The following is a 24,811-nucleotide window of genomic DNA, read 5'->3' on the forward strand; positions in this document are numbered from 1 at the left end:
ATAAAAAAATTTTCAAAAGGCCCCAACGGCTTCATTAGCTGCAATTATTTAAATTTTGACCCTACCACTTACACCCCCATTTTGATAGTTAGGATAAAACCTTTCGATCGGCAAAACTTTTCGCGCTGCTTTTGTCACTAGCTAGGACTGCCATCCGAAGTGATTCTAAGTACATATTTTGAGAAGATTGTCTCTTCTTAGCGGAGTGAATAAAAATATTAGCATTATAGTAGTACTTGGTCACCAGTGATTACAAAAGATTTGATTGCTATAATAATAATCAGTAAAAATGTTAATTCTTTCAATTCTAGATACTAATACAATATTAAAAGTAATAAAAAGGATATTATAATAAATGTACTCTGCTTTTTTCCATTTTAACCTTTCGATGTTTATGCAACTTGGAAACTTGCTAAATTCGAATTTTGTAATTTGTTTTATCCTGTTTTGAATGCAAAAGAAACTGCAGATAATTAAAAGTAATAAACAAACTTACGCTCAACATTTTTAATAATTTATTAACTAAAACCCAACCATGTTTCATTATACACAACTCTAGAACTAAACTGTTTCTTAAAGTTCCAACTTGTTAGTTGTTTGCCAGACGCAATTATAAACTTGAAGCTGGTTCCAAGACGAACTTATTTGTTTGTTCTGAGGATCTCATTACTTTCATTCAGTTAAGAAAGTTAAAGTTAAGAACGAAACAAAAAAACTTATTAAGGCGAACATTGAGCTGTGTTTAAACTAATTAATTCTTGGTCATATAATACTTGTTGCATAGCTTTGAATGATCAATTTTTCTATATATTTATTCAAATGGTGCATTTCCTTCAAGTTTGTTTTAGGCAATTAAAACAGTAAGTTAAGTCTATCGAAAATATATCTTAGATGTGTTGGTATTATGGCATAGCTTTGAATGATCAACTTTTCTATATATTTGTTCAAATGGTGCATTTCCTTCAAGTTTGTGTTAGGCAATTAAAATAGTAAGTCAAGTCTATCGAAAATGTATTTAAGATGTGTTGGTCAAACGTTGACCAGTTGGACAAATATTTAGTTGATCTAATCGAAAGTAAATAAGCAAACCGGAATTCAACGGAAGTAAATAATGTCGGCGACTATAAAAAGCCGCTTAAAATTGTTTCGAGTCATAAAAAAGTGTAACAACTTCATTGAGTGAGAATGGGTCTGAAATGGTGTTTAGTTTTCGGGCTAAGTGTAGTCTTATCTATGGGCTGGACGCGGTCTGAGCTTATAAGGGCCCATCCGCCAGGAAAAAACGACAATTGGTGGCGTCACGAGGTCTTTTATCAGATCTATCCGAGATCCTTCAAGGATAGCAATGGCGATGGTATTGGTGACCTTAAAGGCATTACCTCGAAGCTGCAATACTTTGCCGATACGGGTATCACATCTGTTTGGTTGAGCCCCATTTTCCAGTCACCCATGGTGGATTTTGGCTATGATATATCCGACTATCGGGCTATACAGCCGGAGTATGGGACTTTGAAGGACTTTGACGAACTGATAGCGAAAGCCAAAAGACTGGGCATTAAGATCATACTGGACTTTGTACCTAATCACAGTTCGGATCAGCATGAATGGTTCATCAAGTCGGTAGCCAAAGAGCCAGGCTATGAGAATTTCTATGTATGGGAAGATGGTACACTATTGGAGAATGGAACTCGAGTGCCTCCAAATAACTGGATATCCGTATTCTCGGGCTCCGCTTGGGAGTGGAACGAGCAGAGGCAACAGTTCTATTTGCATCAGTTTACCAAGGGACAACCTGATCTTAACTATCGTAATCCCAAGGTTCTTCAGGCCATGGATGATATATTGATTTATTGGTTAAATAGAGGAGTTGCCGGTTTCCGTATCGATGCTGTCATCTATGTCTTTGAGGATAAGGATCTACGTGATGAACCTCTCAGTGGCACTACAAGCGATCCCAATTCTGTGGATTATCTGCAACATATCTATACTAGGAATCAAGCCGAGTGTTATCCTCTCATTCAGCACTGGCGCCAACTGCTCGACAATTACTCGGCTATGAATTCTGGACCAGTTAGGATTATGATGATAGAAGCTTATTCGGATTTGAAACTTTTGATGAACTACTATGAGGATGATAGGGGTGTACAGGGTGCACAGTTCCCATTCAATTTTGACTTTATAACCGATCTCAATGAGAACTCAACGGCTCAGGACTTTGTATTTTATATCGAGAGGTGGCTTATCTATATGCCCGTCGGACATGCACCCAACTGGGTAATGGGTAATCATGATAATCCGCGTGTGGCCTCCAGATATGGCGTCAGGTCAGTGGATGCCATGAATATGCTGCTGATGACTTTACCAGGCATTGCTGTTACCTATTATGTGAGTATACAATTCTCGAAATACCCTATATTACATATATTTCATTTACAGGGTGAGGAGCTGGGCATGGAGGATTATCGTGACATCAGCTTTGAAGAGACGGTAGATCAACCTGCCTGTGATGCTGGTTCCGATAACTACAAATGGATCTCTCGCGATCCGGAACGAACACCCATGCAGTGGAGTGATGAGAGAAATGCGGGTTTCTCTAGCGGAGACTCCACCTGGTTGCCAGTGCATCCCAACTATCGGGAGTTGAATCTGCGTGCCCAGCAAAGAGCATCACGCAGTCATTACAAAGTCTATCAATCGCTGCTCAAATTGAGAAATTTGCATGTGTTGCAAGAAGGATCATTCACCGCACAGGCTCTCAATAGCAGGGTATTTGCCTTGAAGCGGTGAGTAGAAAGTTTGACAGTTATCAGATATCAATTACATATAATATCCCTTTTTATTTGTAGTGAACTAAAGGGTCATTCTACCGTGTTGACCATCATTAATGTGAGCAATCGCAGTCAGCAGGTGAATGTCAGTGATTTTATTAATTTACCTAATCGGCTTACTTTGCTCGTTGTTGGCGTCAACTCACAGTACAGGGTCGGAGAGCGTCTTAGGCCCGACGATATCAATTTGTCACCTTATGAGGGTCTCGTTATAATGCTTAAAGCTCACAAGTAGTTGATTGTATCGATTGTGCTCATTCAAAAGTCGTTTGTGTATAGATATACAAAAAATAAATTGAAAAAAATAATAAATTACATTTATTGATAATAAAAGTACACTTGTAAAAAATTTTTAGTTGAATCAGAAGAAATATTAAATAAGAAGATAAATAAATTTAATAATCAATATATTAATCTTCACAATAATAAAAAATCTTGAAAATATTTTTTATGACAAAACTGAGACGCTTTAATTCCAACTATTGTAGTTATTTGAGCTTCTAAATTTTACCTTAACTAATCGATCATTATGATTATTGAAAGTTGCTAAAATAAATTACAAATCAAAGAAGAAGTGCTTGAAATTAAATTTTTATTACACTTATATGTATGACTATTAATATTATATTTATAAAGTTGCAATTAATTTCCAGCTATGTCTACTTAGCTGCACATTGTTGAAAACTCATTTCAATTTCCATTTCATTTAAATTGTCATATTATTTAACACTTAAATACGCTTCTGAGCGTTTTAATTGAATTGAGAGCACTTGTTGTTGTCTCTTTGCTGTTCGTGCTTTTTGTTGTTGTTGCACTTTCTCCAAAATATTTCATAACTGTCAACGTTGCTGACTGCCGCAGATAAATTGTTGTTAAGTGTAATTAAAAGCCCTCTGTGATTGCATATTTATATTTATGCACACAATCACAAATATAAATGTGCAGGTTTTTTGTTTTCATCTGTGATTTATTTGGCAAACGGCGTGTGGATGCTGTCTGTGGACTGTATGTGGAGCGAAAGCTTATGGTGATTTATCAGCTGTGCTCATCGGCAAAATTCACCCCGAGCTTTCAGTTGATCGCAGCTGCTGTTCGCTGTGTGGACGTGTTTCAGTCCGAATTTTGTTAAATTTTAATAAACATAAGTAAATTTTTGCGTTTTAATTTTAGTGTGAGTCAAGAAATTGTGGTAGGTAATGTACGGCAAGAATAAACATTTATGTTATTACTGAAATCAGTTTAAGAGAGCAAGAGCAAGAGGCTGAGAGAGAGGACGTGCAGAAAAAGCTTGTGAGTGGGAGGCGGAGAGTAGAGCAGAGAGATAGAAAGTTTGACTAAGATAGCATGAGAGAGAGAGAGAGATATCTTGTTAAAGCTCAGGCACATTAAAAACTTTTGTTATACGTTGCAAAAACCTAACTGTAGCCAAAGGCTACAATTATGTGCAAAAGATTCGTTATAAAAATTAAAATTTATTTTATTTGGAAAAAAGCAGTTTTAATATTTGAAACAAATAAGTATGCTTCAGACAGCTTTGAGCGACTGACAAATACCCTGTATATAAATTATAGATCCATTGGAAGATATTATGTATTGAAATGAACCTACCCATTTACAATATAAACAGGGTATAAATATTGCATGCATAGATTGTGATCAGCATCCCGTGCACAACAGCTGGCTTTAGTTCCCATACAGTTTTGTTTTTTATTAGTTTATAATCTGATGCTGTTAATGATGAATGACGCCGTCTGGTGCTTCCAATTACAATTATAAATAATCAGAGCATTTTAATTCCGAGTTAATAGTGTAGAAATTGTCATAATGATACGACTGTCAGATTGTGGTTGACTTTATAAAACCGAACTGAATTGGAGTTTCGGTTTTAGTTGCTGTCAAGTCAACAAACTCGCCTCGCACGATGTTAAGTCCAACAACAACCCAACTACTTCTACTTTCCAGCCTGCTGTTAATAAAGGCGCCCGATCCGACTATGTCCAGTCTGTTGAATACGGAAACGGAGGACTTTATCGATTGGTGGCAGCATGCGGTCTTCTATCAGATCTATCCGAGATCCTTTAAGGACAGCAATGGCGATGGCATTGGAGATTTACAGGGTATAATCTCCAAGTTACCATATCTGGCTGACACAGGCATTACGGCGACTTGGTTGAGTCCCATTTTCCAGTCTCCAATGGTGGACTTTGGCTATGATATATCCGATTATATGGCCATACAAACGGAGTATGGCAGCATGTCAGACTTCGAGCAGTTGGTCCACAAGGCCTCCAGTTTGGGCATCAAGATTATACTGGACTTTGTGCCGAATCATAGCTCCGATAAGCATGAATGGTTCAAGAAGTCGGCAGCCCGAGAAGCAGGCTATGAGGATTTCTATATCTGGTCGGATGGTCAGCTGGATGAAGAGGGGCAGCGACAGGTGCCCAACAACTGGCAGTCTGTATTTTATGGCTCTGCCTGGGAATGGAACGAGCAACGACAGCAATATTATCTACACCAGTTTACCAAGGAGCAGCCGGATCTTAACTTCCGTAATCCTGCGGTGGTGCAGGCAATGGATGATGTGCTGCTTTATTGGCTCAACAAAGGTGTGGCCGGATTTCGCATTGATGCAGTGAATCATTTATTTGAAAGCGAATCGCTATCGGATGAACCGCTTTCGGGGAAGTCGGTGGATCCGCTTTCCTACGATTATACGGAGCACATCCACACCAAAGATTTACCCGAGGTGTTGGACATGGTGCAACATTGGCGGCAGCTGCTGGATGATTACACCGCCAAACATCCGACCGGAGGCACTCGCATTATGATGACTGAGGCTTATGCCGGACTGCGGGAACTGGCGGATTACTATGAGGATGCCAATGGAGTGCGCGGTTCGCACTTGCCCTTCAACTTTAATTTCATCTCGAATGTTAACGGCGATTCGGATGCTCGAGACTTTGTCTACAATGTGGAAAAGTGGCTCATTTATATGCCACGTGGGCATGCCGCCAATTGGGTCATGGGCAACCACGACAATCCCCGTGCCGCCACACGATTTGGCACCGACAGTGTCGATGCCATGAACATGCTGCTGATGACGCTTCCCGGCGTCGCAGTTACCTATAATGTAAGTGCGAATGCGTTGCCGAAAGGTCAAAGGGTTAAGCATCCCATTTGCTTTAGGGCGAGGAGTTGGGCATGCAGGACAACCTTGAGATAACCTGGGAGGAAACTGTAGATCCGCCAGCACGCAATGCTGGTGAACTGGACTTTAAGAAGGTTTCTAGGGATCCAGCGCGTACACCTTTCCAATGGAGCAATTCCAAAAATGCGGGTAAGTCGAAAATAGTGCGCTCTTTTGAAGCAGTTGTTATAATCTTTACGATAATATTATTATATGTCACTAATCAAAATGAAGGTTTAGTATGATATATAATAAGTTTTCTGTTTCACAAAATGGCATAATTGTTAGTATTTGTATTAAAACTGATCAAATTTGGAAAAATTCAAAAATCTATTTAACACTTTCGGCCCCAACTTTTTTCTTGGGGTGTCAAACATTTATTTTCACTTTGAATCGTTTTATATTAGTGGGCGTTACCACAGGCAACTTGATGACATAAAAAAACTCATTTCTTAAAAATTATGTTAATACTATCAATTTTAACTTTTACGCATATATTCTATTCTGAAAACAATTGTACTCTTACAATTTGAATTTTTTTAACGTTATCAAAAAATAATTACTCAATCTAAAGCATTTAACAATATTTTACAATATATACCACAATGTTATCTTCGAGGTAGGTGCAGTCATTTGAAAATAACTTCGCTAAAAAGCTTACATATGTGAGTTTTTTTACTCACCCTTTAAGAAAACATATATACCTAACGATATTTTAAAGAATATTATAATATATATTATATTATTATTAGGAACAATCGGTCCGAAGACAAAATTTGGAATTAAATTTTGTGTTGTGTATTTTAATGATCTATTTCTTATATTCTGACTAACTTTTTCACTTACATCTTTTGTTATCTGTTAAAGTTGTCGTTTAATTCAAATTTATTTTACTGTCAGGTTTTTCAAGCGCTGACAAGACCTGGCTGCCTGTAAATGCCAACTATCCCGAGCTTAATCTGGAGTCTCAACAGTTGGCCGATAGAAGTCATTACAAGGTCTACAAATCTCTCATTGAGTTGCGTAAATTGCCCGTATTGCGACGTGGACGCTTTAGCATTGAGCCGCTTTCCCGAGCTGTCTTCGCTTTTAAACGGTAGGTGCAAATTGGTCGTAGAGATTATTGCAATAGTTTTAAAATGAGTATACATTTTCCTTAGCACCCTCAAGGACCACAACACTTTGGTGACCATTATCAATGTGAGCGATGAGGAGCAGCTTGTAAATCTCACCGATTTCATCAATCGTCCTCAGCAATTAATTGTTGAAGTTGCTGGTGTGGATTCCACTTATGAGCCTGGGTAAGTTGACTGTCAATTGCATTGACGATTAACTTCTTCCATGTTTCATCTCCTACATTTCCTCTACCCACAGACAAGCGCTTTCCAGCAGTGCATTAGCTTTGGCAGCCCACGAGGGTCTCATCTGCAGACTGCTCGAGACATAATCCTAAAAGATTCCCCTAGTAACATACACGATTTGTTAAAATCATTAATTGCATTTCAGTTGCTTTTGTCAGGCGCTTGAATAAAAAATCACACGACATGAAAATTAATGATTTTCTCTTCGTAAATCAATTGGATTAAATTTCCAGAAGCAGTTTCATTTATTGCAAATTATTACAGATTCAATTTTAGTGTTACGCTTCGTTGTTGGCCATGAGGTCGCCTGGCAGCTTGCCCAAGCCATTGCCAATGCCAACATTAAATAATACGAGAGTAAATACTCTTCCTGAACATGCTTGAAGTTTCTAATGAAATTTGTTACTCATTCAATGAGTCATAAATGATCAGAACGAACAGCTGGAATATAAAAGATATTCTCTTGAATAAACTTGCCAATTTGTATAACAATGTTGGCCTATAATATCATAGGGACAAATGAATCTAATAGATACAATTAGTACTTGATTTAACAATCTAAAACAGCAATTTTCTTAACTTGCTCTATTTTGTTTTAAACTGATTTTAGTTACGTTTTCAAAAAAAATAAGAGCATTTAAAAGTGACCATGTGGTGGTATGTTTTTTCATCTATTCTTTTTAGTTTGTTCGTTTCATAGCGCGTATAATTTTTCATGTGGTCGAGCGCACGAACTTGAAAGATTTATGGAGCACAACACAGAGATTTGCGAACTGTCGCAGTGCAAATGGGCAACGGAACAGGATATAAAAGAAGGTTGGTGCGGGTGAGAGAGGGGAGGGGGTCTGAGGGTGTTACAAGTCTTCAGTCTTTTATGTTATGCAAAAGTTGTAAAGTTTCAAATGTTATGCATTAAGCTGTACAAGTATTAGAGTGCCAGAGGGGCTAAATAGTAAGCTTATTGTGCAATTTGCCAAGACCGAAAGCTTGGTCAAAACTTTCTCAACGAAGTCATTTTAAAACTTTATATGGCTGCCAGTAGGTTGAATTTTGATTAACGCGCCGTCAAATACTGAATGGAATTGCATATCAAATTGATATAATAGCCAGTTACTTTGATTTTTAGGTTGTTCAAAATACTTGCGATTCTCTCTATTTCTGCAGAGTATTAATATAGGTGTTTGTGGTTTCTTTTTTTTGTATATATAATAACATATAGATTTTAATTTTAAAATTAATTTTATTATTTTTCTCAATTTTTTATGCTTTGTCTAATTACGAATCGGACTTTGGGATTACATAATGTTATAGATTTTAATTCAAATATTTATTTAATTTCTTTTTCTTTTTTTGTTTTGCATTGTCTAAGTACAAATCAGAATAATGTTGAGGAAGTAAGCGCAAAAGTTAATCAAAGTACTGCTTCTTAAAAAATAATGAACTATTTTCTTTGAGCAAGAGCAAATGAATCAAACGTGCCATATTCAATGAGACGCTTTATAATCGGTTCAAATTATTGTAAATAAAAAAAAAACAATTTCTTTCCACTAAAAATAAGGCTAAATTCAATCCAGATGGTTTGTTATGCAGTTTAAAGCGCTCTCAGCAGCACTCACTATATATTCACATTGCTCATACGCCACGTTAAACACATTCATAGTCACTGACTTCTTAGAGTAATTTTCATATACTTTTGTCCACTTTTAGCTATCATTCCCAGCTATTATTAACTTTATTATTATTATTATTAAATATTATCTGTTCAGTGACTACAGCAATCGAAATGGCAGCCAACAGATGTTACTTCTGCCCCACTCGGGCATTGTTTTAAGGGAGCATGTGATTATGAGGTCAGATTTGGACATAAATGGCTTGTAAATTATTTATCTTTAAATTCTCATTTTAGTGCACAACGTCGACAAATGATTAAACAGATTATCAAGTCGTTTAATGTGGTGCTGGTGGCTTTGCTAATGTACAATTTGTGGCGTCACAAATGGACTAAAGTAAATTTCAATTAGCAATTTTGATGCATTGATTCTTCTCCCGCCAACTGATTGATTGATTAATTAATAAAGTAACAGCATAATCAACAATAGACCGCTCAGCGGCTTAACTGTCATTACCAGTTGTCGACGACGGCTGGAATTTGTGGTTGTTGGTGGGATATGGAATTAAATTTCCGGTAGTCGCTGTCAAATGGTGCCTGAAAATTACCAGACAAATGGTTTGTTAAAAACATTGCTCACTCAATGGATATCGATATTATGCCCGCACAATTTTCAACTAACTTTGAATTAATTACAGCTGCAATTCGAATAACTACTCTAAAATCCTTACAAATGCTTCAATCATTTATCTTTAGTTTATACTTCACTTTCTTTATCTCTTTGCGTTCTTAAACATCAATTTGGCTTAAATTTGTGAGCAAAAACTAGTCACAAAGATGCAGCTAAAAGTGCCAAGTATAATTTTTATTCAATTTGTTTGTAAATTTCGATTGCTTAAGTCCTGGAATGTAAGTGAAGGAGATATAACGGAAAGCTGCAGCAGCTGCCAACTGACAACAACGAGTTGCCAGTGTAAATTTAACGCCTTGTTGAGTGGCAAGTGGATATCCTTGTTGCCACACTGATTGCCGGAACTTGGCAGCGGCGTTGTTGCCTTGCTCATAGAAAGAGATAGAGAGAGAGATAGAGAGAAGGAGAGAAAGAGTGAATTACTGTCAGCTGCTTGCAAATTAACCGGAGCTCAAACATTAAGCAGACAATGTTAAAAAAACTGTGTTTTTCTGACTCGTGGATTGATTGAACTTAATGCAATGTACTTGTAAAATAAATACTTGAATTGAGTGCATCTCTGAGTGCTAATCGAGCTTAAATAATATTATAATATGAGTGTTCTAGTAAATATTATTGCTAAATCATGTTGTAAATTGATTGAAGTCCTTGTTAAGCATTCGCTGAACCAGTTTGCTGAAGAGGCTTTAGAAAAGCTTTTATTCCAAGTATTCCAGAATATAAGTCTTTTCATATATTTATTCCAAGTAATATATATTTAAACAAATTCTCGAATCTCTGATAAATTTCTTACTAAGCTTCAAGAACATCAAGTATACGAGCACATAATTGATGTGGACATTTAGAAGGATTCTAATTAAATAAGTTTATCGACTAGAAATTAACATCTTGAAATTGTTTTCTGAGAGTATAAAGCTGAAGTTAATTAATTAATTTAGGTTACACTTAGGTTTATCAATTTATCGATATTTTAAAAATAAAATTAAATCTAATAGGCGTGGATATTATTTTAGTTTATTTTTTTTTTTTTCAAATAAACCTTAATTACTTCTGAATACGGAAAGCTTCGTAGACTTTTAATTTTTCTAATAATAAGCCTTAAGGTTAGATGAGAAATTAATTGTTGCATATCTTCCAAATTTATACTTACAGAAATAAAAAATTTTTAATTTAACTAGAGCGCACAAATACTTGCTGAAATATATGTCCAAATTGACTGAATTGTATGCAAGCTGCGTACAATGATGAGGACAACGACGTCGGATTGTCTGGCGGCTGTTCTTTGACATTTGCAGTCCCGACAAGGACAAAACACGTACGTGCTGAATCCTTTGGGCCTAAATGTTGCACAAATTTTTGAGCAGTTCTAGGAAAATTGGCAGTACGCGACGCGTACCGTGAGGTTTGAACAACAGCCCGAGGCGTGGAAGGAGGGGGAAGGGGAAAGAGCAGTAACGAGATGCGTCAGCCAATTGGCCAAATTCAGCTCAGCAGATTTCAGTGTGTGAACCATTTACCTTTGCATGTGTGTATGTGTATGTGTGTGTGCGTGTGTGTCTGTGTGCTGAGATATCTGTTTGTGGCAACACCATTTTGGCCATTTAGCCGTTGGCTTCATAAATTTCACAGACAGTCGCGAAGCTGGCGCCGTGTTTTAACTGTTTTTAATTAAAAAGAATTTCATTACAACATTGATAATCAACTGCATGTCTCAAAGCATTTTTATACCCTGTGCCCATTAAAAATGGGCAAAAAAGGGTATAATGTGTTTGGTTTAAAATTGATTTCAAGCCTGATACCCAGCTAACATGAAAGGAATTTTAAGGGTTGTTAAGAAGCCTGCAAAATGTCGTTGATCTCTCAAAATCAAAAGACGATCAAGGTGTTATTAAATATTTTATTTATAGATTTAATATTTAATAAATATATATTAATAATCTTTAACAATATATTCAGAAAGTTTTAGAATGATTGAGAAGGATACTTATTAATAAGAGAAAGAAAAAAAAATAAATATAAGATTATCGAAAAAAAAAATATTTCATGTTGATGAAAAAAATTAAAGATTATCTATAAAAAATATAATACAGGATAACTTGTCTTACAGAAAATCTCTTACTTTCTGTCTATATCTCTCAGTCACTGTCTCTGTTTTATTTTATTTATTTTTTATTTTAACTTATTTTTTTATGCCTTTGTTGTCACTTGATGGCCAGTTGTGGAGTCTGAAACGCAGCCCTCTGAGAGTAAAAACCAAATTGATTGGCAATTGAGCAGCTGCTGGGCAAATACGTGTAAGCAAAAGCGAATAAAAACTTTTTTTAAAAAAAGTTGCATACATTATCCCTTTAAGCTTTTGGCCCATGCAAATTCAATGAAGCTGTTCCAATTTCTTACCCTTTCCGTTGTACAATAAATTTTCATGTGGACTGACATTTGCCATTTGTGAGAAATATGCAATGAAATGTTTGTCCGTTTAACTCAATGACTGGAATTTATGCAAATTTGCACAAAGGGCTTGCTTAAGACTGTGGCTAAATTGGGAAGGTCACTTTGAGCTGAGCTAAGTTGAGTTGAGTCGAGGCTAAGTCAAAGACAAAGAGGCATTTAAATTATGAGCGCCAAGTTGGCAAATGCTTTTTTTTATTGTGCTCGTGAATTTATGCGCGCCTGAAAGTATGCAGCAAACTTTGAGAAACAATTTCCGGCTTGCCTTTAAACCTTGTTAGCTGCTAAATTCAGTTAACATCCTTTTTCGCATTTTTATTATGGTGTGCTTTTGTTCTTTAATAAATTAGCCAATGCCTGTGGAAATTCATTGAACCGCAACCAAATGGGCCATTTAACCCTTTCCTTTTTCCCAATTTCAGCTACAAACACACACACACACACACACAGAGCACATCAATTAAGTTGCCCCCTTCCATTTTGGATGCTGTCAATAAGTTGAACTTGTCGTTCAAGCCGCTTGATCAGCCAAGCGGGACTCTGACTGTCGCTTCGCGGCCAGACAACTGTCGTCGTGGTCCTTGTCCTTGTCTGTGACTGAAAAGAGACAAAGCGGCCGCGACCAGGACAACAACAAGTGTAATATGTCAATTGAAGGACATACTCCAACACCGTACACAAAACACTTGACTATTTATTGCATTGTTGTTTGTCTGTTGTTGTCGTTGTCGCCGCAGGATATGCTACGGATATTTGCAAAATATTGCAGCGCCCATAAATTTTAACCCTAAAGGACATCGCGCCACATCGTCACTTGACTCTAAGCCGGCAATGGGCGGTGGGCGTGGCCGTAGACATGCCCTCGGGCTCCTGTGGCATTGTCCCAAATCGGCTCACAATTTGTTGCCGCTACGTGACACAACGGTCCTGCAAAAAGCACATAATTCACCATCTGGAACTGAGACTTTCAGTTAAACAATAATTTCTAGTTATTTATTTAAGCCCAAAGTTGAAATTTTAATTACATTCAAGCAAACTGGCAACGCTTTATTGTTGTCTGGGACTAAATAATGGATTGCATTTTTTAACTTTAACTTTAATTTTAAATGTTGATTTTAAATTTTATTTTTGTGAATTTTAAATTCACTGCAACATTATTTTTTCCTTATTATTAATTTAAAAAAAAAAAGTATCCATAAAATATGTATATATATTTTTTGCAATACAATTTCTTGTCTAACTCTATCTGTAAAAAATATTTAACACTTGCGTTACATAGTTCTTTTGTGATTCTTTAAACTGAATAGCGAATTTAATTTATTTCTCTAATTGGAAAACACCATTTGAAAATATTTTATGTAGATTCCATATAAAATTTATATCACACTGCAGGGCTGCCAAAAATTGACTTTGTTCATTTAGCTGAAATATTGCCGCAACACCCACAGAGAGAACGGCAATTTACGAGGGATTAGTTTTCTACCTTTCATTTTGGCTCTAAAAACTCATTGGACCTCAAATTCAATTCATGAATTTTATCTAAAATGCACACGAATACACACACAAAAAGGTGGGGGGAAAGTTGCTGTGGTCTGTGGTAGTTTATTAGTCCGAAAACAGCTGGTCGAGAGCTGCGTACTACAGGTATTGTCGTACCTGATACTGGCTCTTTCCAAATTGTATTGTGTCATGTAAACGATGCCCCACAACTTGTTAGAGACAAAAATAGAGATAGCGAGAGAAAGAGTTGTCAAACAGACAAAGGCAATGCTTACACATGTGTCCAGCCTCTGTAGTACAAACCTTGCTATCAAAGTTGTTCAGCAGCCTTGTCAGTCACCTACCATAGCCAGGCTAACAGACTAGAAACCTGACAAAACGTTTTCAATTTGCTGTACTTTCTGAAATGTTCACTTAGGCCACGCGTCGTATACGCAATCTGCTGTTGTTTTCAACTTTTTCGGCATGCAAGCTTCTGGCCATATGCAAGAAGCATAAAAACGTTCACATAAATTTTCCGGCAGCAACATTTCGAAATGAATTGTTAGCGAAAGGAATATCAAATAAGAAGAAGAAGGTGGTGAAGAAGGACTGGGAAAAGTAGTCAAGTTTTATAATAGCACAGCTTGTTGAGGGGAAATTCAATTTCATTTTCAATTTAATGCTGCAATGGACCACGTACCTGGGCCTCGGTCTGGGCCACCATTCAATCTGCTCTTCAAGCTCTTGTTTTGTTCGGAATTGACTTACCTGCAATGAAATGATACAAAAATAGATAAATATATATATTATTTTATGCGTTTGCATGAATCAACTGTATGCATAGAGAGAGATAGACAGACAGGTCGGGTTAGAAATTAAAAGTCAAAGCCCAACGCTGGGGATTGACTTTCGGAACCAGAGTTCACTTAACAAAAGAGCAACAGAAGCGTCAAGGTGACTCTCGAGCTTGAACAATAAAGTACTCGTATTAGAGCTTCCTCTAAGCCCGTTTATTGTATATACCCTGTGCTTCAAATGTAGAAGGGGTCTATTAAGTTTGCAGTAAAGGAAAACATTTTATATTTTATTAATACAAATGAATAAGTGCTAAATCACAAAAATTAATAAAAGTTGGAAAAAAGTAAAAAGTATTACCCTAATAAATGTATTGTAATTTAGAACAATTTTCCACAAGTACATTTTAAAATAGATTTATTTTTAACGTACACATAGCCTAATTAAAGCCGACTCAGAAAATCAAAAACCTTTTTAGAAACTTGTTTATTTAAGAATCCATATTTTTATATAATTTGTATCTTTTTCGTTTGTTTTTTTTGTTTCATTTTTGTATTTTGATTTTAAGAATAAGTACAGAGTTTCTGACAGTCAAGTTCTCTGTACTGTGGCTATTCCTAGAAGGAAAATCCTTTTTGCTTATTTTTTTTGGTTTGACTGTCTACGTGCTTGAGATGCTTTATGCGGTGTCAGGTGCTGTGCACGTAAGCATATCCTTACCTATGACATAGGAGTACCCGTCCAGCGTGAGGACGCACTTGCGCGTTGTGGTGCCGGGCAAATTGCCAACGCCACCGCCAACCACAACGCTGCTGGACGAGTACCTGCCGGTGCTTGTGCTGCTCGACGCTGTTTGGGCCCGATTGCTTAGACCCAATGCTTTGTTGAGGCTGCTGGAAAAGCCGCCGGGACTGCTCGCTTGTGTCTGCTGTTGCGACTCGCAGCTGTTGAGACTCTCGCGACGCGGTGGCGTCATCAGGCCAACAAACTCATCATTCCGTTTGGTCAGACCATCGCTGGAGTGATCGCGCTCCCGTTCCCGTTCTTGTTCCCGTTCCCGTTCGAAGCACGTGCGAATGCGCGCATTATGCATGGAGGAGGAGGAGGAGGAGACCGAAGAGGCGGAGCTGACGGCAGCATCTATTGCAGTTGCAGCTACAACTGCAGCCTCCTCCGGGCTAATGTTCAACGTTTGCGGTTTATCACGACGCGTAGGCGGTGACTCGTCCAAGGTGTCACCCATTTTCCGTAAGTCTAAGCGGATCTTTCAACGGATCTTTCTCGAAATATCGGCGTTTATTTACGCGTCAAGGGGTAGCGTTTTCATTGGTTTGGGATGCTGGATACATTTGCCTGTTGTCTACGCCAGTTGAATTAATTAATAACTTTTTAGGTATAATTTTTAATTTGATTGCACTTTAATTCACTTTTAACTTTTTTGATATTGAGCCACTTTTATGTCTGCACAAACATAAAATTTAATTAAAACCAAACACGATAGATGGAAATTAATGAAAATGAAATGAACATGAACTGAATTCAAGTAAGTGAGTTAGAAAATAAGAGAGAGAGAGACATAGAAGGGGACATGGGATGTGCTATCAAATAAATAGCACACATACGCAGCGTGGTACATCAGAAAATTCCGTCGAAAACAACGCAACGTCAAAACTGAAACCGAATCTTTTATGAATGCCATCAAAATGACTTCAATTCTGACATATAGTGATTGTGTCTATCTCTTTTTCACACTCCAGCGTGAGATGATACAGTGCTTGACAGTTGCTTATAAACATTTCAAATTAATTGTCTTACAGCAAATGGAATTGAGTGACGAAATAAGAGTGTTTAAATTGCTTAAATAATTACGAGTAAAATTTGTTTTGTTATATTTATTGACTGGATATCAAAATTTATTTCTGAACAATTTGAAAAAATTTGATCACAGTTAATTATAAATATAAATACGTTTATTTGTGTTATTTTCATTCAACTTAAATTATTAATTTTTAATGTGTCTGTTGCTGATTTTCTTTAAAACTCCTTAATAAATATTTAATTATTTATAAATAATACTTAATTTAATCATTTTTTTTTTGTTGAACATAAATTGTTTATGTGTTTAAGGTTTAAATTTTTAATTACCTTCCTTTGTAATACCAAATAATAGATTGCAAACAAAGTAATCGCTTAATTAATTTCAAATCGATTCTTAATAGATGACAAGAGCTGTATCTGGAGCTAGTCAATATATTTCTAATGGCAGTTTTTGTCCATGCTGCTGCCAATTATTTGACTCGCCACTCAAACACACCCCACAAAAAAAAACAGTGACTGTTCACATTGTCCCCCTGCACCCAATCCATGAATTTGCATTTGAATGACGGGCCATTGTTTCGGCCAATATTGGACTCGGATTTTTATCGTACAAATATTGACAAGCCTGTCGCAGCATGTGTTGCTCTGTGTGTGTGTTGGCCAGTTTGTCATATTTGACATAATGTCTGTCCATTTATCAAAATTCATCAATGCCAGTGAAAATGTTGCAAGGCTTTTCATTTTTTTTTATTTATTGTCGAGCAGCATTTTTTATTATAATAATTTTTAATGTAAAGCCTTAATACTTGGCTTGATTACTTTTACGCCAAAATATTTTTCAATTATTTGCAGATTAATATTATTTTTAGTTTTTATTTCTATATTTTACATATTAAACTTCGAGTTGTGTGTGGCCCTGTCCATTTTTGCATGTCTTTGCGCTTGACACGTACGACAAATAAGTCGAGGCGACACTTTGAAGGCGTCACGTTCGCCAGTGGTTGCCAGAGGGGTGCTGAGGGGAGGCTTGAAGCCTTTTTGGTAAGGCCATTGTTGCCTCCCCTCTGCCCAAATCAGCTCACGAAAATATGTTGGCCAAATGTCAATTGCAATACGTGATACCTTTTCAACTACTCCGAATCCTGTTAGCCAAGTTGTTAGCTTTTCCGTGAAATATTTATATTTCCTAAAAAGTTTCTTTAAAAACTTCTTAAGTCTATTCCAAATTTAAACAGTCTATTAGAAATAAAAGTGTTTAAAATAGAATCATTATATAATTATAAACTAGAGCTGTCATCCCCTTAATAGGCAATTCTCCCTCATATAAAGTTGATTCTAAATATTGAAGCACTTCAATTTAATATTCATGTTTCAAATTTTATATTAATGATGATTAACTTAAATGTGAATCAATTTCAAAAGGGTTCTATCTTAAATTGGCATTGGAAACCTTAACAACATCTTAAGCAGCTTAAGTTAAACAAGATGCGACTATTTGTACCTTAATTTGGGTTCGTTATTATTGGTTGGTGAAAGAGCTTTTAAAATATAATTTAAATAAATCTTTTGCATTGACTTTGCAAAAGTTCTGAGGGCTTCGAATGATAATCATCAAATTTTAATTATGTTTTTATTGCCTTTATTCCCTCTTTTTTACTGCCATCGCTAGAAGGGCACTCGCAGGACACTCGCAGGACACACTCTGAGTTGTCTGGCCATTCCTTTTGTTAGACTTGCTGCGTGGGTCGTTGGCCACTTGCCATAGTTTGTGGTTAAAAGCATTTTTTAAGAGTTGTGGCTTTAAGTTGAAGAGCAGGCCTTAAGTTTGTCTTAGCTGGTAATATTGCGTTTACGCCGCGTTTATCGCTTGCCTAATGATGTATCAATAACGCATTTACGACACAATTAATGGAGGCTGCGGAAATCAATGGCCAAGTCCATTAATGCTTACATGCCACAAGTTATTAGCCGCATTTTGTAGCTACTACTTGGCCATAAATCGCGTTATCTTAAAGGTTGAACTTCCAAAGGGATGAACCCCAAACAAAGAATCGGGATATTCAGCCCAGTCAATGTTCGTTGGTTGGTTCTTTGAGCTCTGGTTATTGGTTATGGAGTTCAGGGAACTTATGGCATAAATTTAAAATTTGTATGCAATCAGCATCGCATAGTTTTGGCCATTTATATCTACTGTTAGCCCTTTGTTGTGCTGCAAGTCGACAAAAACTTTTCAACCCGCATAAATAAACGCGTTTATAGTTCTCCCTCTTTAATTTTTGGCTAAAAGAAGTTTCAGTGAACCCCAGTCAAGTTACTGACATTGTCTGTTGTTTTTGATAGCCCAGTTAATCAGCCAGCATCATTGGCTTTAATTCTCTGCTTGTTTTTCTGCGCTCAGTTGTCAGTCTCTTTCGTCTCGTTTTGCCAGATGATAGCAACAAGGCACAAGTCAATTATTTAATTAAAAGCTGTCACTTGCATGTCTCAAATGTAGCTCTTAATGTGAGGCTCCTACAATGACTCAGGGATCAGGGGATAGGCAGCCAAGGACGTGACTGTGTCATCAGAACAACGGCTGATGAGAGAAGAAAAACAATAACAAAACAAAAGCCGCAGAAACATACACAAATAATTAAAAGCGCATACACAATGTGCACAAGTAGCAAGTCGAGAAGATAGGAAGAGGAGGCTGTTGGAGGAGGAGTAAATGCAGGGAAATGACTAATTTCCCTCGGAAAAAAGAGATGCACGAAGTGCAGAGAAAATCAACTTAAACGTAAGAGCCAATACTAAACAAATTTCAAAAACACTTTAAATTTTGTAATTAACTTTAGCAATGTTTGCCATTTCAAAATAAAGTAATTTGGTTAAGATTTTGTTGGCAAGTATAGAAAGGAAATAAGTAGAAGTATATATTTGTTAAGTTGTCTCTTAAAATTTAAAAATTTCATTAAATCAACAATATGCTGATTGTAAATTGCATAAATTTAAAAGAAAATTTTCTAATGAATATGTATGTTCCACCTTAATTGGTCGAATTTACAAATTTATTCGAATCTGCTTTGACTCTAAGTTTTGTTGTTTTTTTAGGACTTCAAGTAATTACAAGCCGTATCCCAAAGTTGTCAGACTTTTTTTAGGACTATTGTTTAATAAAACCAGCTGGAGCTGCATTTCTGCCTTCGTTGTCATTTGCACTCATCTGCCCTGTGCATCCTTTTCCTTTTTCTTTTTATTTTTTTCAATTTCCGCCTTATTTTAATTGTTGCAATATTGCTGGACCTTTTGTTGTTGTTATGGGCGCCAGCTTGACGCCAGTCGCCATCTTTGATGTAAATAAAAGATGACTTAAAGTAAGAAAAGCTGGAAAATGGAAAAAAATGTTGAGCAGTACTCAAAACTGGAGCTAGTTTATCAAGAAGGCAGCTGAATTCGATCGATGTGTATGCAATAACAAACAATAGCCAGCCAGAAATTGCATGTAATTGAATGTACTCAATACACACAGCACACACACACACTCAGGTTGTAAGGCCTTTACTTTTGCTGACAGGAAGTGGGCAATAAATTTAGTCTCTTAAGCTAAAACTGGCATACGAAGGACGACAATGTGACACTTATAGTGCAAGCAAGATAGTTAGATATTAAGACAGAATGAACGAAAGGGACAGCGAGTTGGTTGGCTCATTAGCATTTGGGGCCATCAGAAGCATAAGGACATGTGAAAGGAAGCCAGACAGGCGACAGGCCCTAAAGTCACATGGGCAAGTTTGGTTTTGTTTTTGTCATCATCAAAGCCACATTTCAATTGCAAATTGCCTTTTCTTTATTTTTTTCTCTCTCCTTTTTTTTGCCCCTGGCGAAAGTTGGCCGCTCTTGTGCAAAAAGCGAGCAAAGCTAAACTTATCACACGACATATGTTCTTATTCCAAGGGATTTTAGCTTCATATTTAGTAATACATTTTCTTACATTTGATATTTGCATTATGATCAAGCGGATAGCAGAAATTTATTGCTTTCCTTTATAAGACTTTGTTTTTTTTTTTTTATTAAAAATTCAAATTAGAAGATTGAAAAAATGAATAGTGATAATTCAACTTTAATGAAGAATCAAATTAGAGGCCAAATAATGATAGCTTTGACGTTCCGCAAGAAAATCGGTTAAGATTTGACAAAGTTATGAAAGTTTGAAGTTTTCGAAAAAGCATCGAGAGAAAAGTTTGGGAAAAATGGACAGCGATTCAAAAAAATTAAATTTTTTAATTTTTATGCAGAATAAAAACAGGATAAAATTGACATTCCACAAGGAAATCGGTCAAGATTAGACAAAGGTATGACGGTTTAAAGTTTTCGAAAAACACTATGTTATAAGGAATATATGGGCAAAAATTGACATTGATCGAAAAAAAGTTCTTTCCAATTTTGATGCAAAATAAAAATATAGGTCAAATAATGATAAATAATAAAAAAAAAAAAAATTTTAATAATGGAAAGCGAGATTAACCGATTGAGTTGAGTTTTAAGCAGGTCCTATACCCATACCCCGCTTAACTTAGTTGCCAACGCTGTCTTCCCCTCGGAAAGTCTCCCCTTTAGCCTACGCCCTTCAAGTTCACTGGTGTGGACCCCAGCTGCGGATTTAGTTGCAGTCAGCTCACAAATTCTATTTACATACAGGCAGAAACTCAGAGCCAACAAATGAGAAAGTCGCATTATTAATTTGCCGCACCGCACGACCATAAATAAGACTGTCTCTCAACCTATATACTATGTACATACATATAAGCGTATATATATCCATGTATTACATATGTAGTCACTCGTGATATATGCATGTGTTTGCATGTAAATTAAATTCAAAGGACTTGCCCACTTGCCATATGGTCGACAGTGAGAGGTTTTCGCCTTGTTTCGCTTTTCTTGTTGCGCCACGCAATTTTCTTTAGCAATTTATTACTATTTTGACTTGTAGATGGCGCCACCACCTCTTCCCCAACGTTGTGGCCACACTTTGAATGCCAGAGAGCGACAATTTGTAAAGAAGGCAATTATCCTTATTAGCTGCTTATTTATAGCCCATGTTTGCCTTCTTGTTTTACCATTGACACATAAGCGATGAGCCCAGTTAAGAAGTTGGTTTAGGGAATTCGGTAGATATGTTGCAAAAGTTGCTGCTTTTGGCATTTAGAGCCTAGAATTGAGTCTGCGACTTGAGTTAATGAGCTGACTGCCTGTGACTCTGTTTTATTAATGTAATTTTCATGAGACACACTCGACTCACGTATCAACTTCTTGGCTCCTCAGACAACTTTAAGTCATTCAAAATTAATGCATAATATGTTGAGCCCTCACAGGATGACAGGTGGGAGAGAGAGCTGGGAAGAGGAAGCGAGAGAAGGAAAAGCGGAATTGCAAAGTCGCACAGCATAAAGTACATTGTCAAATCAGCGACATTTTTATTACTGTCGCCTGGGAGCAGAGACATTGCCACTCCCCCACGCCCCCAACTCACATGCCTCATATGAAAGTGCGAAAGTATGTATAAATGAGTGTGTGTTTGTGTGTGTGAGCTGATGATGTCGTTATTAAACGAATAAATAAATTGTCAAAAAAAAAGAAACTCTTGTGGCTTTTGGGAAAGTGTGTGTGCGTGTGTACCTTTATTAAAATTTTTTTATATACTTTGCAAACGCGGCTGCTAAATAAAATACTCTGACTCGTGCGTTAATATTTTCCCGGCTGTGTTTGCATTTCAATTCATCCTTCCAGCTCTTTCCCTTTCCAGGCCGAACCTCTCTCGTTGTTGACTCTGCACAACGTTTTATGGCTTTATTTCACCAGCAAACATATGCATGAAGGGGTGAACGAGGGGAAAGAGGTGAGGTTGTAATGCGACGATTGACAATTAATTGGTTGGAGGGCGCCACTGACAGCGACCTCAAATTGTCCCCAGGAACTAAAGGAGCGCATCAAAGTGACGCAGCATATTCATAATTTATAATATACGCAGTGCATAGAGTATAGAGAAAGAAGAATAGTCCAGTAAGACGTTATTGTCCACTTCCTGACTACAAGATACCCGTTACTTTATTTAAATATATATTCATGTGTGTTCTACAAATCTCTAACAGCACTAAAGCAACCCAAAAGCAATTGTTGGTATTCCTGAAAATATAAAAACCATTGCTTTCAAATGTCTTAAAAATTCTTGAGAAATTTGACAAAATGAAATGTTTATTAAATTGAATACTAACGTTTTAGGAACACCAACATTTCGAACGGTTGTTTTTAAAAACATTTTTCTTCAAGATTTTTAAAGATATCTGGAACACATCTGATTAATTGTGATTTTTAACAACAAAAGAACTGCTTACATTTTAGCGCTCGCACTACAAACAGTCATAGCTGGCATTATATCCATTCGATCTTACTTCAATTGAGTGGAATGTCGAATAAATGTATACTATAGTGGTGACGGTGACATGAGACAGACGATTTACAGGTTTTTTAAAAACTAACTTAAATTCATATTCTATCAATTTGGTTAAAATATCTCACTAAACAAAAATGTTTTTCATATTAAAACTGGATTTTTAACTGATTGTTCCTATGGACGCTATATGATATAGTGGTCCGATTAAAAAAAGAAACAAACTTGATCTGCCTGCAATATAGAGGAATCTACATATCAAATTTGGTGTCTCTATCTCTTATAGTCTCTGAGATCTTGGCGCTCATACAGACGGACAGCGGTCGGACAGACGGACAGACGGACATTGCTATATCGACTCGGCTTTTGATGCTGATCAAAAATATATATACTTTATAGGGTCTGCCACGCCTCCTTCTGCCTGTTTCGCACATATTCGTTAAAACAAACCCATTAGACCCCTGTACTTTTTTTTAAGTACGGGGTCTAAAAAGGGAATTATTACCATAAAAAAAGTGTTCTACACTAAAATGCCTGGGTTTTGTAAAGGTCTTCCCCATTTAATGTCCTTTGGAATATATATATCAAGATACTCAATTAAAGAGGTTGAAATATGTGCCTAGTTAGTAACTAGTAGTTACTAATAGTTTTAATTAATTATAACTATCAAATATTCTGCAAAAGCGGAATGCAATTCTAAGAAAATCGCTTCATATTTTTCCATTTGGATTTATTATGCATGCCAGACTTTAGCAATAAACTCATAATACCCTTTTAAAAGGATACATGCGAGCAGTGTAGATGGCGCCACTGGGCAACAAGAAACGATGTAGAACCGACTTAAAAGTCATTTGTGGCTTCATTTGCATGTGTCTATGCATGGGACGCTTGTCGCTTGTCTCTTGTCTTGTGTCTCTGCATGTGTCTGTCCTTGTGTGAGTGTGTGCTTAAGGGGAGGCCAGTACAGTACAGTTGAGTACAGTTGGTGATTAGTAGTCCACGTCTATCAACAGTTGCCCTAATGCCCGAGCAACATGCAACACCAGAGCCAGAGAACTGACCTCATTCTGTTTACATTTGCAGCTGTTGCTACTAACTAACTAAACTGCCCTACCCCTTTCAATTCCCAACCCAATCCTTAGATCAGCAGTTCCTATCAACCCCTGCAGTGAATTCATGTGGCAAAACAAAACAAACTAAAGCTACAATCTCTCTTTCCTCAACACTTGCCTTGTTTTTGTACAATTGACTGGAAATGTTCTGCAGCTGACTTTTCAAGTGCCCTCGCGTACTCTCGTCCTCTCTTTCCTGCAACCCCTTCAAAATTTATTTGCTACAGAGACAAATCAAAGCGGCATTGATGTGGCACGTTCTTTGGTCTAGCTGTAGCTGTAACTGTAACTGTTCAAATGGTTTTGCATAATATGCAACATACTTGTTCTCACTGTTGGTTAAGCAAAGCAATGATACCAGCTGAAACTGTTGGATTAATCCTATTTGGGACTAAAATAAAAAAAACTGCAACTCCAGATGAAAAGAGTTGAAGCGCAGATATATTCGATTGACTAGATACACTTTTTTCTAAGATTATATGACTATTACTTTTCATAATATTAATTCAAGTTCTCCTCTTTTGCTTAAGTATTTGATTACATCATTAGTAGATTAGAATAATTCTTTTGAAGGGCATAATAATAAAATGAGCTTAATAAAGCATTATTAAAAACTGAAATATTATAAAATTTATTGAAATTATATGCTAAGATCACGATAAAAATAATTCCATGCACTTTTTAAAATATAATAAGTAAAAAGTGAATTACAATTTTAATCTTAAGCTTGAACTTATCCAAAACATATACTAACGCGTATAACTACATCAAATTTCGAAGTTGCTTTTCCTGCTGCTTGAATTGATTGTCAATTGGAATTAATTTAATTTTAATATCAGCCAATGTCATTGTAACTTAATTGCAATTACTTCAATGCGTCATTCAACAAAGTTTTGCAGAAACTAAGCAACTTGGCAACTGCAGTTGTACAAAACAAGTTAACTTCTTTGTGTTTGGGCCACTTTGAAAGTTTATTGTCTGTGTGTTGTTTCTTGAACGCAAGCTTTTGTAAATTGGATATTTGCCAAGAGTCAAACTGTGCGTATA

General features: G+C 36.5%; 3 protein-coding genes across 9 annotated transcripts in view; 2 read left to right on the top strand and 1 right to left on the bottom strand.

Annotated features, from left to right (window-relative positions):
• LOC117782253 (calcium/calmodulin-dependent 3',5'-cyclic nucleotide phosphodiesterase 1) overlaps positions 1-24,811 on the bottom strand; it is a 92,810-nt gene that overhangs the window by 32,536 nt on the left and 35,463 nt on the right. Inside the window, exon 1 of one of the 6 annotated variants that reach the window (XM_034619295.1) lies at positions 15,125-15,878. The exons of 1 other annotated variant lie outside the window; for it this stretch is intronic. In XM_034619295.1, coding sequence (XP_034475186.1) covers positions 15,125-15,647 — 523 coding nt within the window. In that variant the 5' untranslated portion in view covers positions 15,648-15,878. Of the gene's footprint in view, positions 1-15,124; positions 15,902-24,811 lie in introns of those variants that run through there. 4 more of the 6 variants (XM_034619296.1, XM_034619301.1, XM_034619297.1 and 1 more) reach the window with 4 other exon arrangements.
• Positions 1,172-3,161, top strand: LOC117782256 (maltase 1). The gene is made up of 3 exons (XM_034619305.1): positions 1,172-2,385; positions 2,437-2,783; positions 2,847-3,161. Exons 1-3 carry the CDS (start codon positions 1,186-1,188, stop codon positions 3,061-3,063), a joined length of 1,764 nt encoding a protein of 587 aa, XP_034475196.1. The 5' UTR covers positions 1,172-1,185; the 3' UTR covers positions 3,064-3,161.
• On the top strand, positions 3,916-9,477 carry LOC117782255 (maltase 2-like). 2 transcript variants are annotated; one of them, XM_034619303.1, is made up of 7 exons: positions 3,916-4,017; positions 4,791-5,961; positions 6,018-6,168; positions 6,919-7,114; positions 7,179-7,319; positions 9,146-9,229; positions 9,286-9,477. In XM_034619303.1, the coding sequence occupies exons 2-7, from the start codon at positions 4,822-4,824 to the stop codon at positions 9,398-9,400; spliced, it is 1,827 nt and encodes a 608-aa protein (XP_034475194.1). In that variant the 5' UTR covers positions 3,916-4,017; positions 4,791-4,821; the 3' UTR covers positions 9,401-9,477. The 2 variants fall into 2 exon arrangements, with proteins under 2 accessions (XP_034475194.1, XP_034475195.1); XM_034619304.1 differs by lacking the exons at positions 3,916-4,017; positions 9,146-9,229; positions 9,286-9,477 and adding an exon at positions 7,393-7,605 and having other exon boundaries at positions 4,785-5,961.

Source organism: Drosophila innubila (assembly GCF_004354385.1).
Source record: "Drosophila innubila isolate TH190305 chromosome 2L unlocalized genomic scaffold, UK_Dinn_1.0 4_B_2L, whole genome shotgun sequence".
Classification (NCBI taxonomy): Eukaryota; Metazoa; Arthropoda; class Insecta; order Diptera; family Drosophilidae; genus Drosophila; species Drosophila innubila.

Bases quoted from the DNA above. Each gene is read 5' to 3' on its own strand.
- LOC117782256 (XM_034619305.1), top strand. From the start codon at position 1,186: ATGGGTCTGAAATGGTGTTTAGTTTTCGGGCTAAGTGTAGTCTTATCT. The intron at 2,386-2,436 runs GTGAGTATACAA...TTTCATTTACAG, and splicing joins GCATTGCTGTTACCTATTAT to GGTGAGGAGCTGGGCATGGA. The intron at 2,784-2,846 runs GTGAGTAGAAAG...TTTTATTTGTAG, and splicing joins AGGGTATTTGCCTTGAAGCG to TGAACTAAAGGGTCATTCTA.
- LOC117782255 (XM_034619303.1), top strand. From the start codon at position 4,822: ATGTCCAGTCTGTTGAATACGGAAACGGAGGACTTTATCGATTGGTGG. The intron at 5,962-6,017 runs GTAAGTGCGAAT...CATTTGCTTTAG, and splicing joins GCGTCGCAGTTACCTATAAT to GGCGAGGAGTTGGGCATGCA. The intron at 7,320-9,145 runs GTAAGTTGACTG...TTATCTGTTCAG, and splicing joins GATTCCACTTATGAGCCTGG to TGACTACAGCAATCGAAATG.